Here is a 16,599-nt window from a genome sequence, read left to right on the forward strand (position 1 = left end):
AACCGCAATAATACAACTAATAAACAAACAAGAAAGAAGTTCAGGCATCAAAGGACCTGCACAGGCGACATGGACTTGAACTTCAATGAAAAACAGCTTCACAGCCAGGAGCAGAGCTCAGAAAAATAAGCACATGTCATGCTGATCAAGACGGTATTTAAGGACATGCAAGATGCTCGAAGCAACATCCAATCTTATGGATCTGGCAAAAAAACGCGCACAAACCACAGCTCTTTCTGAGACCAACCAACACTGAAAGCCACCACTTTATCAAACTGATGAAGCCAGCAATTTTATGTATCCCACCTCTGAAACTTGGATGACAAATCTACACTGTAGATTATTAGTAACTGCCTGGTAATGGGTGGTTTGAAAACAAGGGATGATGTACACATGTTCTGATCCAGCAACAACAGAGAACCTGTTTCACTCTCCAAGAACTACATGAGCTACATGAACATGACATTCTCAAACAAGCAAACCATTATTGTGCTCATTTTGTGTAGCTATGTGTATATTTTTATGGAAGTCAGTCTTATACATGCATAAGTTCTTACCTTTAATGGTCAACTTTGCCATACTCTTGGCAGTGCCCACATCACAGGTGTAGATATCAGTATCTTTCTCCTCCAGCTGTTTGATAGTGAGAGTCAAGATCCCTTCCTTCTGAGACATCTCATATCGACCTCCAGGCTTTAACTCTGTGTGACCTTTAAGCCATATTACAGTGGATGGGCTTTGTTCTGTCTCACACTGCAAGGTCACAGAGCTCTTCTCATCTGCTTCGCTATCCTTCAGTGCTTTGGTGAATTTATGGATTGGGTCTGTGAAAAGCAAATATTGAACACAGTTATGTTGCTGGAAGACAAAGCAAAATTCCTCCCATTACATGTCTGCCTAAACACTAAAGTTTTATTAAATACTTTAAAGACGGTTCAGTAAAATGGATTTATGAGTCTTACCCTTGATTTCCAGCTTGGCTTTGGTGGTCGCACCTCCAACAACTTCACAGCTGTACTCTCCAGAGTCTTGAGCAGACACATTATGGATAGTCAGCTTCATGACCTTATCCTGTTGGCTGATTTCATACTTCTGACTCTTTTTGATGGCTTTGCCTTCCTTGGACCAATTTACAGTGAAACTAGCCTGTGTCACCTCACAGGTAAAAACAGCATCTTCGCCTTGAACAGCACAAACATTCTGCAGTTCTTTTGCAACTGATGAGGCTTTCCCTGCAAAAACGGATGATAAAATATTTACTTTAGCACATTCCTCATGATATTTTAAAGACTGATGTGTAGCTTACCTTCAACTGTTAAGGTTGTTTTAGAGCTCAGGTCTTTAATGTTGAAGACCACCTCGCCAGAATCAGCAGGGGTGACATCCTTTATAGTTAGCATGTACTTGCGTCCTTTAGTGGAAATCTTAAAGCGTCCACCGTTTGTGACTGTTTGGCCATTAACGGTCCAGGAACATTCATCTGTACTCTCACGAGACAGGATGCACTCAAAGCTGCATGTTTCTCCCTCATTCACCTCGGCTGATTTCAACCATTTAGTGATTCCAATACCAATTTCTGGAGTAGAAAGCATGAAGTGTATTATTTAACTACACTTATGTCATAAGTGTAATACAAAATTGTAAAAAATACCAACCTCTGACAGTGACCTTTGACTTAGAAACCTCAGTGCCCAGATCACAACTGTACTCTCCAGCATCTTCTTTGGTGACATCCTTAATGATCAGCCCCAAAGACTTGCCTGTGTGGAGGAGCTCATATTTTGGTCCACCTTTTAAGACTTTGCCTTCTTTTCTCCATGTGGGGGAAACCCTTGGCTTGGATGCCTCACATGCCAGAGTTATCATGCCTTTCTCTTCTCCAATGACATCATCCAAAGACTTGAGGAACACAGCACGCTTTTCTGCAGAGATATTAAGAAAGTAAACATGAAGAGAATATTCCTTTCAACAAAAAGAGTACGTATATGAAAATATATAGACTGATAGCTCCCACCTTTAACCTTTAGCGTGACAGACTCTTTCAGCTTCCGTACTTGGAAGGTAATAGTTCCTCCATCCTGAGGTGCCAGGTTCTTCAGTGTGAGCTTGTGACTCTTCCCCTCATGAAAGATGGTGTTGACTTCATTAGTGAAGAGCACCTTGTCATTCAGAAGCCACTGCACTTCTTCATCTGGATAGTTGATCTCACAGGTGAACATTGCATCACTGTCTTCATCAACTTCTACGTCAGCCAAGTGTTTGGTGATCTGAATGTCACGCACTAGGCAGACGAATCAAGACAGTTGTTTAGTTTAAAGATCAATTAATTACAATTCTTAACAGTTTCTTTATGTGTAAATCTTCTAGTGCATACAGTACCTTCAACAGTAAGTGTGCCTTTGGTCTCTGCGGGTCCAGACTGACAGCGGTACTCTCCACTGTCCTCCTCTGTCAACCTTTGAATGGTAAGCTGGGCCCTTGTTGCATCTTGCTTCATGTTGTACTTGTCTGATGCTTTTAAAGGTGCCTGACCTTTGAACCAATTAACCTCTTTGGGTGAGGCAGAAAATTTGCAGGAGAGTATGGCTGAGCTCTTTTCTTTTGCCTTCACATCTTTGATGGGCTCTGCAATCTCCAGTGGACGCTCTGAATGTAAAGAATATTATGTGACTAACCAGTTAAACAAAATTAAAGTAATTTTGACCATGCATTTTCAAAACATTTACCTTTGACTGTGAGCTCAGCAAAAGATTTGCTCTTCCCAGCAGTAAACTGCACAGGACCTGTCATCGCTGCTTTGGTCTTTTTGAAAGTGAGACGATGCATAGTGCCTTCTTTCTCCATCTCAACATCAGCGCTCTCCTGCACAGCAACCCCGTTCAAAGTCCATATAGGAGGTTTCACCAGTTCCATGCTGATTTCAACTTCAAAAACAGCTGCAAAAGGTTCTGTTACTTCCACTGCACTCAGCTCCCGCACAATGCTGATGGACTGCTCTGGAGGGATCATGACAAAAGAACAACTTAGTCACAAACAGAAAATTTCACTACAGGAAGTACAAGCGTTGTCATAAAACTGCCGGACACTTACTATTATGTCAACCTACTATTAGTAATGAGTGATTAAGTAAAATTATACTACTAAACACATCAGATGAGTTACACAGGCAAGCTGAACCCTCTGCTATTTTTTAAAGCATTTAGACATTTGTGGTACTTTCATGTGCTGAAGTACCGTCACAAAACTACTCCAGTTATAGCGGAAATTAAGTTTTGTTAATTAATTGCTTAAATTGACTACATTTTAGGAAAAACATTTACATTTAAGAAAGTACCAATAAACAACAATCAGTTGTTTATTTTTAGTACCAATCAGTAATCTGTTACAGAAGCAGAAACGAAGCTCTCAAATTTCTATTAGTATAATATTTTAGATAGCTAAAATGACAGACAAATACCTCATTGAACAGAAGTCTGATGGCTTGTTTTGTGATAACAGTATGTGCTTACACCAGTACTAAATCTATAATCAACCTATGTCATCATCCACCGTGTTACCTTCCACAAGCAGTTTACAGGATGTCTTGTCATCAGTGGCATCGCAGGTATATGTGTCTTCATCCCCAGAATCCACATCGTTGATGGTGAGCTTTCGGTACACATCTTCGCTTTTGACCTCGTACTTCTTGCCGGGCTTGATCTCCATCTTGCTCTTGTACCACTTCACCTTTGCACTGGCACGTGACACTTGGCATTCAAGATGGCCACGATGCTTATACATCGCTATCTTATCCCTGAGCTTCTTCACAAACTTGACAGGCAGCTCTACAGTAACAACAACACTTAATCAATGAGTACCATCATCTGTGCCACAAAGGAACATTAAGTGCCATTAATGCGAAGTCCTTGCCAAAGCTTTGTCGAAGCGCATTGTAGAGTAGACAATGGTCTCTGAAAGTGTTACGTCAAAGCCAGAGCAAATAGGGCTGAAATCTTTCAGAGACGTTTTAACGTTTTTGCAAAGGTTGCAGCAAATTATAAGAATGACGGAATTAAATGGAGAAACCAGAGTGACTTGCTGGAGCAATCATACATTTCTCTTTATACATCAGTTTGTATGATTGCATTCAGCAAGACACAAACACAGAAACCATGCAGCATATGCATGTTGATGCACATTACAACTTATGATCAGCTGACAGCCAAGGATATCTCAAATAACCTTCTCTATAAATAAATTCAAGCTATGAAGAGCCCCCTGGAAAATAATCCTACATACAGTTGTGTTGTTGTGTTGAGATGCTTTGTTTGTTTCACCATCAGGCTTCAATGAGGAATGACAATGTGAATGCAGATTGCAAGCAGATTTTTCTATTTTACCAAACTATGCACTGTCAGAATGAGATCTGACACAGTGGACAGAAATAATCTACTTGCAAGCACATCAGACATTGTGACAGAATAGTTATGTAATTCCATGCAACAGTGCATACTGAAATACTGCTTTTTTTCAGCACCAAGATTGGTTTACCTTTCACTTTAAGTTTTGCAGTTGCAGATGCCTTCTCAGCTGTAAATTTAATCTCACCCATATCTTCAGGAGTAACAGACTTGAACAGGAGTACATAGGTTCTGCCTGGAATAAAAACAGTTTTACTCCAATCTTTCAAAACTGCATGAATATACGATTAATTAAATAAGACGGATCGTGTGGCTTTACCCTCTTGTCTCATCTTGATGTTGTCAGTGGCTTTTATTTTGTTGTTTCCTTTGTACCACTGGCACTCCACTTCATCATGTGAGATTTCACAAACGAATGAAGCACTCTCCTTCTCCATCACCTCCACGTCCTCCAGCTTCTTAACAATTTTTACTTCTCTAGCTGCAGGAGAAAATGAATACACTGTGAAACACTAAAAACATTACATGACTGGTTTGTTTACTTTGTGATTACATGATTAGTCATTACCTTGAACAGTGAGCTTGGCAGAGGTGTTATCATCAGCAGTGCGACAGATGTAAGTGCCTCCATCTTCAGGGGTGCACTTGTTGATGATTAAAGAACGTTTTCGGCCCAATGAATGAATACCAAAATTCTTCCCTGGTTTCAGTTCCACGTCATCCTGAAGATCAATTGTTTTTTAAAATATGATAATAACTTTACATATTTATTAGCAGCATACTTTAAACACTATTATTTTACTCACGCAGACAATCTGCGCTCACCTTGAACCATTTAACTTCTGCATTTGATCTGGAGACTTCACACTCAAAGGTAACCTTCTCCTTCTCAGGAACACTGATGCCCATGATGGGTTTGGAGATCATGGCGGGAGGTTCTGAGGAATCACAACAAGTTAGTAAACAGAACATGAATGACAGGTCAGCAAGACCCTGAGAGCACTAAGAGGAGCAGAAGCAGGCCATACCTGTGATAATCACTTTGCATGAGGTATGGACACCCTCTGCTTGGAAGGAAATCATTCCTGCATCCTCTTTCTTGAGACTGGACAGTGTGAGGACATGCTTCTTTCCCAGAGTTGTAATTTGGCAGTTCGACCCTGATTTTAACTTCACCCCATCTCTGGCCCAGGACCCTTCAACATCAGCCTGACTGAGCTCCACCTCTAAGGTTACTGTTTCAGTTTCATGGGCCTTGGTCTCTGTCAGACCTTTAATCACCTGAATCTTCCTCACTGTAGGGAGAAGGAAAGGTTAACAGGAGACATGTAGAATTAGAAGAATTAATACACTCTATCCTGAATCTGGCCAGTCTTACTCTCCACACTGAGCTTGGCCTGTGTCTTGTCATCCAGAGTTTCACAGGAGTAGATGCCACGGTCAGCATAAGTCACATTCTTGAAGACGAGAGTCTGCTTAGCTCCATCTACCCGGATCTCCACGTGTCCTTCAGGTTGCAGCACTACACTGTTCTTCATCCACCTGACTTCATCTGATTTCTTACTGAGCTCCACTTCCATCTTCACTTCACTTTGCTCCTCCACTGTCAGGTTTTCCAGTTTCTTCTTAAATGTCACAGGCTCATCTGATGGGCACAAAGAATGTAGGAGAGCATGAGGACACTGCAGTGTTTAGTCATGAATACAATTTTTGTTCAAATTAATTTGTATTCTTACGTTGCACTTGCAGGGTAGCTTTGCAGCTTTTGCCTTCTGCATCAACACTAATCTCTCCTGCATCTTTTTGAGAGACTGTGTTGATTGTAAGCGAGTGACTGCCACCTCCATGTTCCAGCTTGTATTTAGACCCAGGAGTGACAGGGATATTGTTGTGGAACCATTTCACATTGGCGTCTGCTGGGGTGACAGCACACTTGAAAATGGCATCTTTTCCTTCCATTGCAGCCACATTGTTCAGTTTGGTGGTCAGCCTGACTAGTCTCGGTGCTGAAAGAAGTGAAGCAGACAGATGTGTGAAACAAAAAGCTTCTTCTTCTTCATCATCTTTTTTTATACTTAATTACCTTTAGATGAGACTTTGGCAGTGGTTTTGTCACTTCTGCATACACAGCTGTATTCCCCTTCATCTTCCTTAGCCATACCAGTCACACTGAGAACTCGCTTAGAACCATCTGCTTTCACAGAATACCTGCCTCCAGGTTTAATCTCGCAATTATCATGGTTCCAGACAACATCCCCAGAGGCTTGATTTAGTTCACACACCAAGCTAAGTGTACCTCCCAGCTCCACTGTGGTAGGTTTCAAAGGGACAACAAACTTCAGAGCTGAATCTGAAATAAAAGGAAGAGTTAAACATCAAAACAACATATAGCAGAAAGTCTGTTATGCAGTGGTTTCTGTGACCTACCTTTAACCTGAACTTTAAACTCCAGTTTGTCATCAGCAGTTTGGCAGGAGTATGTTCCGCTGTCTTTGGTTTCTGAAGATTTCACAATCAGGGTTCGAGAAAGGCCATCTTTTTTCATTTCATACTTGCTGCTCTCTTTGAGCTCCACAGCGTCTCTAAACCACTTCACATTGCCACTCTCTGAGGTCAGCTCTGTGGCTAGAACAATGCTTTCACTTGCTTGAACATTAATTGTGTCTTTGACAGACTTCTTCTGGAACTTGACTGCTACATCTTAAAATAAAAATATTTTTCAGTGCTTTGTGTATGAACATATTGATCCAAAATTTATATTTGAACCATACATACCTGTCAACTGCAGCTTAAATACCAGCTTCTCTGTTCCAGCCTCACAACTGTATTCTCCAGCATCCTTTTTGTCCATTTTTTCGATCACCAGCTCCCGAGTCTTGCCCTTTGACTCCATGTGGATTCCTTTGCCGGACGTCAGCAACTTTCCATCCTTGTACCACTTCACCTCTGTTTTAGAATCTGACACCTCACAACTCAGAGTGGCTTTTCGGGAGAGTGTAGCTTTCACCTCTTTCTTTACTGACTCCTTGTTAGAGAAGCCAGCTGGAGCTTCTGCTAAGCATATGGAAACAGTACATGTGAAGATAGACCAGGCAACCAGAAACGCACACACAGCCAGAAACTTTCAGCCTTAAAACAAACAAGGCACATAATTGAATAACAATGCCACATAGTCATGTCATAGAAAATACCACATTCTGCATACCTTCCACATGTATTTTAAATGACAGCTTCTCACTTCCAGCCTCACATAGGTACTCTCCAGCATCCTTCTTCTCTACACTGTCTATCACCAGCTGCCGACTTTTGCCTTTGGATTCAGTATGAACTGTCTTGCTGGAAGTCAACAGCTTGCCATCTTTGTACCATTTCACTTCTGTCTTGGTGTCAGCTACCTCACAGCTCAGGGTGGCTTTCTGGGAGAGAGTAGCTTTCACCTCCTTCTGGATAGACTCCTTGTTGGAGAAGGCTGACTTGATTTGGATCTCTGTAGCATCAGAAATAGACAATATCACTGTAATAAATTCATCTTTACACAAAACATTAAAGCTACCACCCAGTGTGAAATGCCATAAAACACAGGGCACACAATAGAGTAACAATGCTACACAGTAAGTGAAGTCATAGAAAATTCCACATTCTTCATACCTTCCACGTGTATTTTAAACACCAGCTTCTCAGTCCCAGCCTGACAGGTGTACTCTCCAGCATCCTTCTTCTCTACACTGTCAATCACCAGCTGCCGGCTGTTGCCTTTCGATTCAGTATGAATTGTCTTGCTGGAAGTCAACAGCTTGCCATCTTTGTACCATTTTATTTCTGTCTTGGTGTCAGCTACCTCACAGCTCAGGGTGGCTTTCTGGGAGAGAGTGGCTTTCACCTCCTTCTGGATAGACTCCTTGTTGGAGAAGGCTGACTTGATTTGGATCTCTGTAGCAACAGAAATAGAAAATATCATTGTAATAAATTAATCTTTACACAAAACATTAAAGATACCATCAAGTGTGATACAAGGCAAACATAACCAGAGAAAAGGGCAAAAGAGAGAAGGTAAATAAAGTAAATGCCATAAAACACAGAGCACACAATAGAGTAACAATGCTACACAGTAAGTGAAATCATAGAAAATACCACATTCTTCATACCTTCCACGTGTATTTTAAACACCAGCTTCTCAGTCCCAGCCTGACAGGTGTACTCTCCAGCATCCTTCTTCTCTACACTGTCAATCACCAGCTGCCGACTCTTGTCTTTCGATTCAGTATGAATTGTCTTGCTGGAAGTCAACAGCTTGCCATCTTTGTACCATTTCACTTCTGTCTTGGTGTCAGCTACCTCACAGGTCAGGGTGGCTTTCTGGGAGAGAGTGGCTTTCACCTCCTTCTGGATAGACTCCTTGTTGGAGAAGGCTGACTGTGCCTCTAACAGAGGTGCAATGTCAAGGTAAAACATTAGATGCTATTCATTCATAGCCTTACAAACAGGCATATAATATTTGCTCTTATTATTTCAAAAAGCCATTCTTACCTGTCACATGAATCTTAAATGCCAGCTTCTCAGTCCCAGCTTCACATAGGTACTCTCCAGCATCCTTCTTCTCTACGCTGTCAATCACCAGCTGCCGACTCTTGCCTTTGGATTCAGTATGAATTGTCTTGCTGGAAGTCAACAGCTTGCCATCTTTGTACCATTTAACTTCTGTCTTGGTGTCAGCTACCTCACAGCTCAGGCTGGCTTTCTGGGAGAGAGTGGCTTTTACCTCCTTTTGAACAGACTCTTTGTTGGAGAAGGCAGACTTAATTTCTGTGGATAATATCAATGGAAATTAAGGGGTTTATTAATATATATTAATTGCACCAATAATTGAAATATGCAGAACTAGAAACAATGTAACTGACAAATTGTTTAAGGAATCTTCTCAAAAATGTGAACATATCATCATCAATATTACTATTATTCATCATTTAGTCAAAAATCTGTACCAACATTTTATATGTAATTTAATCATTCAGGCAGTCCTACCTGACACAGATATCTTGAAGACAAGCTTATCGCTTCCAGCTTCACAGGTGTACTCTCCAGCATCACTCTTCTCCACCTTTTCAATCACCAGCTGGCGAGCATTGCCTGTTACCTCCGAGTATATCGTCTTACTGGATACTAACAGCTTGCCATCTTTGTACCATTTCACCTCCGTTTTGCTGTCTGACACGTTGCAACTAAGAGTTGCTTTCTGGGATAGTGTGGCTTTCACCTCCTTTTGGACTGACTCCTTGTTGGAGAAGGCAGCTGTGGCTTGCGTTTCTGAGAGAGAAAAAAAACGTTACTAGTGTTACTAAATTGACATACAACAACATAAGGGGCGCATTCTGTATTCTGCAAGGGTCATACCTTTTATCTTGACCTGGAATGTGACTTTGTCAGCTGCTGTCTCACAGGAGTAATGTCCTTCATCACTTTTCTTGGCATTCTTGATGATGAGCTTCCTTTGAGTCCCTTTGGAGATGAAGGTAGTTCTTTGGTCCTCAGTGATCTCCACTTGATCTTTTCTCCACACAACAACAGCACTGGCAGGAGACACCTCACAGCTCAGCTCGAGATCTCCTTTAAGGGACGATGACAAACCCATGGTACCTCTGGCTTTGTTTAAAAACTTGGCGGGTTCATCTAAGAGGTAAAGAGGTATTTTTATTACACATTACATATTACATATTACAGAAAATGACTGTGCTAGGGTCCTAAAAAGTAGCATAATACACATAAAAAATACTCCAAATTCCAACATTAGGAGAGCACATGTTTAGGAGGAGCGTGAGCACGGGTGGAAGAGATACCCTGGTATTTACAACATGATGACAGCTCTGTCCTCTGTTTGATGGCTCCAAACGTAAGTTAGCAGATGTCATATTTCAACCCAGTACAAGATCATCTTTGCTTAAAGGTTATGCTACATTTATTTAGATGGAAATACCTTTAAGGGAGAGTTGTATGGGCATCCGGTCATTGGCTAAAACACACTCATAAATGCCCACATCTTCCTCTGTGACATTGTGTACCATCAGGATCCTCTTGCGGTCAGTCATCAGATATTCATACTTCTTACCCATTTTCACCTCACGCCCATTCCTCATCCAAATGACCTAAAGGAAGGAATAGCACAGTATCAGGATATCAGTAAAACAGGGCAAAGGGTGGGTTTCCAAAATGGAAACATTTCTTATATTCTTTTGAAAAATCTGTCTGGTATAATGTATTATTGAAAGTTATGAATGTATGACTACACTCATCACGGGTTAATATACATTGACAGAATGTGTGCAAGCAAACAGTAAAAGATGTAAATACCAAATGCTTCCATGACAAACCTGCGCGTCGTAATCTGACACTTCAGCAGTCAACTGAGCAGAGGCTTGGGCACTGCAAATCACCACCTCTGGATGATCTGACTTGTTGGTGAACCTAACAGGAGGGGCTAAAAATACAGTCATCTGGTAAGAACTGGTGACAGATTTGCATCTCACAAAGCCAGGTAAGGTTTTTATGCAGATTAAATTTAGTGCCGTTTTTTTATGCATACCCTTCACAGATAGGATGCAACTGCTCTGTGAGCCTCCACCCACAAACTTGACTTCAGTTCCATCCATTTCCATGGTCACAACACGGATAAGCAGTGTGTGGATGTTCTTCGTCCTGGTGATGAGGTAGTCAGCTCCGCTGCGCAGGAGACGGCCATTCATGGACCAGAAGCCAGAACAGGCAGCAGAGAGCTCCACAGAAATAGAGAACTCCTCACCAGAGACTGCAGTGCTGTTTGTCAGGCCTTGTCTGACTTCTGCTGTGGGTTCTGAGAGGAACAGACCAACAAAACATTAAAAAAAACAAGAGGGCAAACAAAAACAGAACACAGCTGTTAAATGATAAACATCAGAGACATCAGTCTTACCAAGGTAATAGCTTCCAGGTACCTCCAGGTAGGGACTCTGGCCAAAGTCATTGATGGCAGAGATTCGGAATTGGTAGCTGGCTTCCTCAGCAAAGTTGCAGATAGCGATGTGTGTTGAAACAACGGTTTCTCCAGCATTGCACCTCTGCCATGTCTGAGTACCAACCTTTCTCCTCTCAACAATGTAGCTTTTGATGGGCACAGGACGATCACTATCAGGAGGAGACCACTGAATAGTGATGGATGAGTCGGTCTTGTTTTGCACCACAGCTTCAACTGGGGGATCAGGCGGATGCTTCCGTGCAGCTAGAGAAGAAAAAGTGGAGAGGATGCGTTTTATCTGACCAGACTACCTTCTGTCACTGTTTTTTTTCACTGCCTTTTCCTATTACACCATGTCCTCTGACAGGTAACTAGGAACCTGCAGGACAGTAAATGCTGACCCTAAATCCCATCCCTGTAGTTGGACAAGCAGATCAAAAATGTGTTAATTTGACTCACCAGTGACAGAGAATCGGGTAGACGTCTTACAGTCTCCAGCCACGAAGGCCACTTCTCCTGAATCATCTGTCTGGCAATCTCTAATTGTAAGTGTATACTGTCTAAGCACGCAGGCAATGGAAATACGTGAATCTTCCTTCAGCTTTTCGCCATTGCGGGTCCAGAAGGCATCTGGGTAGGGATGCTCCAGCTCCACACAGAAGATGACAGTGTCACTGACAGGAACCACAGTTCTCCGAGGAAGTTTCTTAGTGATGTTGCCTGGAAGATAGAAATAAACAGATTTTTCAAAAAGAAATCAGTAGTGACTCCCAGAAGAAACCTGTGTTCCTGGAGAGAGCAGTAAAATAATCATCAAAAGAAAGAGAATAATTCTACCATACCCAGAACAGTGAGCTCTGCCACGGTGCGGCTGCCCTCTTTCATCTCACAGATATAAACACCGTCATCATTGGTGGTGACATTGTGTATGGTGAGACGACGCAGAGTGCCTTCCTCATCCATACGATATTTGGCATTTTGCTCCAGCCGTGTTTCCTCCATGAACCAGTTGGCCTGGGTGGCAAAAAGAGGCACCTCACACATCAACGTGGCTGAGCTCTTCTCCTGCACCTCCACATCCTGCAGCTTCCTCTTGAATGGCACCTTGGGCTCTGAAAAATAACAGAATCTTTCTATCAACAACCGTTCAACAACATAAAGAACATTTCCATTTACCCATGATCTGATTGCTTCCACTGCAACTGAGGTCTAATTTTTCTTCCTCCACTGTGCAACACGATCATGGGTTACAGTTTCACTCTATCCATGCATCTAATCCATCCAAGCCAGCAACTGAAACTCCAGGAATCTTCAGTGTTGAAACATGCAGAACTCCAATTTGATTTATGGCACAATTCCCTAAGATGAGCAAATCATTCAGTGTCTTCACATAAATTACTTGAATGAAAGGGTACATGAGCAAGGGTACATGATGAACTAAGCATTAACAATGGTAAAGAGTCATATATTCTGTTCCACAGAAAATAAATAAAGGTGCTGTTATTTTCTCAGCACTTTACTGAGGATGCCTACATTTTTAGACACAGAATGTACCACGTTTTACTAGTGTTTGTATTACATAAAACAGCAGTAAAATGTTCCTATAAAATAAAACAAAACCAACAAACTGCAATATTCAGAAAATTCATAACCGACATAAACTCTACAGTTTCATCCTCTGGGACATTTTCTTCCCAGGGGAAGTCACACCAGCAATGTGCCAAAGTTGTCCAGTAAGTGAGTGACCATCTTAGCAACTGTGAACTACTCATCACCAGCAGAAAATAACTGCAACACAACACCTTCCTTCAGATGGTGAGCCAGAATATGACCTCGTTTTGAGAGATTTAAATGAGACTTTATGGTAGTGATTACACTCACACTTACACCACTGATGCTGGTGCCAAACAGCTAATAAAAAACACATAAATGAGGCGCACTGCTGTGCTGGTTGACATTTTACAGTGAACAGAATTTATTTTAAGTAAATAACACATACAGCATCTCACTGTTATTAATATTCACCAGAGCAGCAAATAAATCTGATGCTAAATACTCCACAGAGAACTTGCTCCTCCCTTTAGTATGAATGAATAGGCTGAGTTCTAGGTCTGAGTGCCAAAGGGGGAGAGGTTTTGTTGGTTTTATGTATGTAAACCTAGAAATGATGCATTTATTTCTGCCCTGCAGACTCAAAACATGCATGAATGACATAATTATCCATTGTAAAGGCTTACCTTTGACTGTAACCAACACAGCACTGTAGGTCTGCCCCGCCATATTGGTTGCGTTGCAGGTGTAGAGACCATTATCGCTCTGCTTACAATACAGGATCTTGAGGATGAAGTTCTCAGCTTGGTCCTCATAAATGACATGCCTGCGGCCTTCACTGATGTTAGTGCCATCCTTCCTCCAGATAGTGTGAGGTTTAGGGTGACCCGTCACAAAGCAGCTGAGCTTAGCGTGTTTGCCCTCTGTCACTGTGCAGGTACGGGTGAAGACACCTTTAGGAAGCTTCGCCAGCGCAGATGCCCTCAGCTCATGCTCCAGACTCAGAGAGGTCAAAGCATCAGTTATGTTGGCGGTGGTGGAGGAAGACACTGAGGTGCTGCTTTCTTCAGTGCGATAGATAGAGATGTCCTTCTTCATTTCCTCTTTACGCTTCTGTAGGTGAGACAGGAGGGAGGTGCTCTTATCTGCAGCCAGGTGGCGAGAATCCTGAGCTTCTACAACAAGAGCTGCTGCAGCGTGTGCACGGCCAACAGAGTTCTGAGCCCTGCAGGTGTAGGTGCCGCTGTCCAGGTTGCGCACGCCTTGGATCTTTAGGGTGCTGCTGTCGCCGTCAGAAATGATTTTTATGCGGTTAGTCTCCCCCAGGTAACGCCCGTCCTTCTCCCAGTCGAAGTTGGCCTCGGGGTGGGCTGCCACCCGACACTGGAAGACAACATCACCTCCCAGACCCACACGAGTAGAGGTAGGCTTCAACATGAAAACAGGAGCCCTCTGAGCCATCTCTGTTGGAAGGCCCACTTTCAGGGTTACAGCAGCATACGCTTCCCCAACACTGTTCTTGGCTCGGCACATGTACTGTCCGCTGTCCTCCAGCGTCAGGTCATAGATGGTCATTCGGTATACGTCTCCATCCTCCACGGTCTTGAAGCGGCCCCCGGATGTCAGCTTCAGCTTTTCTTTTTCCCAGGTGATCAGTGGGGTTGGGTTGCCCACGATAGTGCAGCTCAGTGTTGCGTCCTTCCCCACGCACACTGAGAATGCCTTTGGGCGGGTAAGAAACCTGGGGGCTCCGCCAAACAAATTTTGATCCATTTTTTTGTTCCTGTAATCAAAGACAACACAAATATTACAACACAGAATGAAGACAGACATTTAATCTGTCGAAGGCTACTTTTATAGGTAACAACCTAATGTCTTATGGCCACAACCAATTTAGGTAGATTTACTCAAGTACAATCTATTCCACTACTCCAGTCTGCCTCACATTTTAGAGCTTCCTTTTCTTTTTTCCTATCCCATAAATCATCCGACAGCCCCTCTGATTTATCTGCTGCGTCTGTGTATAAACTAACAGTAACATGCTGTGTACACGCGGATAATTTAGTTATTAATCCAGAGGTGTCATATAAAATAATAATAAATCAGTCAGAGGGACCTGATATTTATGTACTTTTCGTAAAAGCTCTTTTAATTCCATATACTGAATTTGTATTCTCACTTCTTAATGCTGAAGTAAAGGTCATAATCTGAACACCTCATCATCAGCATATAATCTGAATACTTCATCACCATTACAAATAAACTATGACACAGATGTAGTCAGAGCTGTTGGCAAACACAATTTTAACAAACATCAAATGGTATTTCAGATGAAGAGAAACCGATGAAATAATTTAACAGCAAAAACATTAAAGTGTAATATAATAATCCCTTTTGTGTGCATGTAGAAAACTTCCTACATAAATTACTTCCTGCCCTTTATATTCGTCCAAGCCCTCTCAAACCCATTGAAAGATATGACCGTTTGCTCTGTGAGCTCTCTATATATGTTATGCTATGAAAATAGACATAAAACCACAGTTCAGATTTGGTATATTTATAGCTGTCAGTTACAGCAGCTAGCATGCTCCTGTCCTGTCCCTGGCTCTGCTCAATTATGAATGAAATCACAAATTTCCACGCAGCCTGCTCAGTGGAAGTTTAGTTTAATAACACAACAAATGAATCCCTCTGTAACAAGGTCGAATACAACAGATCTGTGCCTTTCAGAGAGTGACATTTACCAGCTTTGTCACCTCTTGTCGCTTGAACTGCCTGTCCCAAAAATAACCTCAGCTGTCAGGCCCCGTCTCTGTCCATTTCCATTTGTAGAAGCAAAGGGGGCATCAGCTGTTTGATAAAGAAACTCACTTTACTTCTAGAGCTGTCTGTGTTCTATCAGCTGGGAAAAAAAACTTCTTAACTTTTTAAAAGTTTCGCTACTTTTTTACAGTTTGTAAAAAGTGCGAAGATTTGGGCTAAAAAGTTCGTATAGGTTAGCTGAAGCAGGAACTTGTGATGCTAATCGATTGTAGCTAGCTAACTCAACGGTAGGCACAGGTGAAAAAAGAACAGCGACTAATAAACCTGAACAAAAGTCAAATAAATAAATATTCAGCGTATAATAAATTAGTGCCTTATTTGTTGTGAAAGCTATTATTGTTGAGCCTAGCTTTACTTCCTCACCTTGAGTCTTCAACCACGCAGGTAAAACGGAATCATGTGATGGTCAGTTCAGGTCCAGGTTTGATTAGATGACCCCCTGCTGTGCCAAAAAAAAACAAAACAAACAAAAACAAAAAAAAACACACACTCACTGACAGAAAGAGAGAAATAAAATAATGTCGTCTTTGTGCTCAAATATCCTTGAAACGGTTGTAAATCCAGGATGGCGGAACATCCCCCAGTCTCCTGCGGTGGGCGGTTGACTAGACTTCTTCTTCTTTCTTTCTTCTCCGGTGCCTCATGATGCCAAATAGCTGACGTGCCTGTTTTGGCGCAGCCTCCTGTCCAAAATAGACTTGTCATTCGCTGCGCAGATAGGAGATAGGAGCCTGTTGGTGAGGTCTGGAAGCAGAGAGCAGACAGACAGGCCAGGCCTCCGCGGGGCTGCGCACCAACAATGCGGACTGTTAGGTGGTAAACAACCCCGCTAAATATCAC

At 42.2% G+C, this 16,599-nt stretch overlaps 1 protein-coding gene across 18 annotated transcripts in view; it reads right to left on the reverse strand.

Moving 5' to 3' along the window:
- Window positions 1-16,414, reverse strand: part of obscnb (obscurin, cytoskeletal calmodulin and titin-interacting RhoGEF b) — a 42,274-nt gene extending 25,860 nt beyond the window's left edge. For 7 of the 18 annotated variants that reach the window (XM_028426873.1, XM_028426871.1, XM_028426868.1 and 4 more), the window contains exons 1-32: window positions 16,123-16,412; window positions 13,623-14,719; window positions 12,228-12,497; window positions 11,845-12,105; window positions 11,344-11,649; window positions 10,978-11,244; window positions 10,766-10,872; window positions 10,372-10,540; window positions 9,792-10,067; window positions 9,423-9,704; window positions 8,928-9,203; window positions 8,546-8,821; window positions 8,049-8,330; window positions 7,606-7,887; window positions 7,176-7,454; window positions 6,828-7,100; window positions 6,484-6,750; window positions 6,137-6,406; window positions 5,779-6,045; window positions 5,429-5,695; window positions 5,226-5,338; window positions 4,969-5,122; window positions 4,720-4,881; window positions 4,531-4,635; window positions 3,558-3,824; window positions 2,727-2,996; window positions 2,380-2,646; window positions 2,015-2,281; window positions 1,656-1,922; window positions 1,307-1,576; window positions 963-1,232; window positions 558-824 (exon numbers count right to left, since the gene is read on the reverse strand). In XM_028426873.1, the coding sequence (XP_028282674.1) occupies window positions 558-824; window positions 963-1,232; window positions 1,307-1,576; window positions 1,656-1,922; window positions 2,015-2,281; window positions 2,380-2,646; window positions 2,727-2,996; window positions 3,558-3,824; window positions 4,531-4,635; window positions 4,720-4,881; window positions 4,969-5,122; window positions 5,226-5,338; window positions 5,429-5,695; window positions 5,779-6,045; window positions 6,137-6,406; window positions 6,484-6,750; window positions 6,828-7,100; window positions 7,176-7,454; window positions 7,606-7,887; window positions 8,049-8,330; window positions 8,546-8,821; window positions 8,928-9,203; window positions 9,423-9,704; window positions 9,792-10,067; window positions 10,372-10,540; window positions 10,766-10,872; window positions 10,978-11,244; window positions 11,344-11,649; window positions 11,845-12,105; window positions 12,228-12,497; window positions 13,623-14,709 (8,443 nt within the window). In that variant the 5' untranslated portion in view covers window positions 14,710-14,719; window positions 16,123-16,412. Of the gene's footprint in view, window positions 1-557; window positions 825-962; window positions 1,233-1,306; window positions 1,577-1,655; window positions 1,923-2,014; window positions 2,282-2,379; window positions 2,647-2,726; window positions 2,997-3,557; window positions 3,825-4,530; window positions 4,636-4,719; window positions 4,882-4,968; window positions 5,123-5,225; window positions 5,339-5,428; window positions 5,696-5,778; window positions 6,046-6,136; window positions 6,407-6,483; window positions 6,751-6,827; window positions 7,101-7,175; window positions 7,455-7,605; window positions 7,888-8,048; window positions 8,331-8,545; window positions 8,822-8,927; window positions 9,204-9,422; window positions 9,705-9,791; window positions 10,068-10,371; window positions 10,541-10,765; window positions 10,873-10,977; window positions 11,245-11,343; window positions 11,650-11,844; window positions 12,106-12,227; window positions 12,498-13,622; window positions 14,720-16,122 lie in introns of all 18 variants that reach the window. The other 11 variants (XM_028426859.1, XM_028426854.1, XM_028426862.1 and 8 more) reach the window with 4 other exon arrangements.
- Between the last annotated feature and the right edge of the window lie 185 nt (window positions 16,415-16,599).

This window comes from Parambassis ranga, chromosome 17 (assembly GCF_900634625.1).
Source record: "Parambassis ranga chromosome 17, fParRan2.1, whole genome shotgun sequence".
Taxonomy (NCBI): Eukaryota; Metazoa; Chordata; class Actinopteri; family Ambassidae; genus Parambassis; species Parambassis ranga.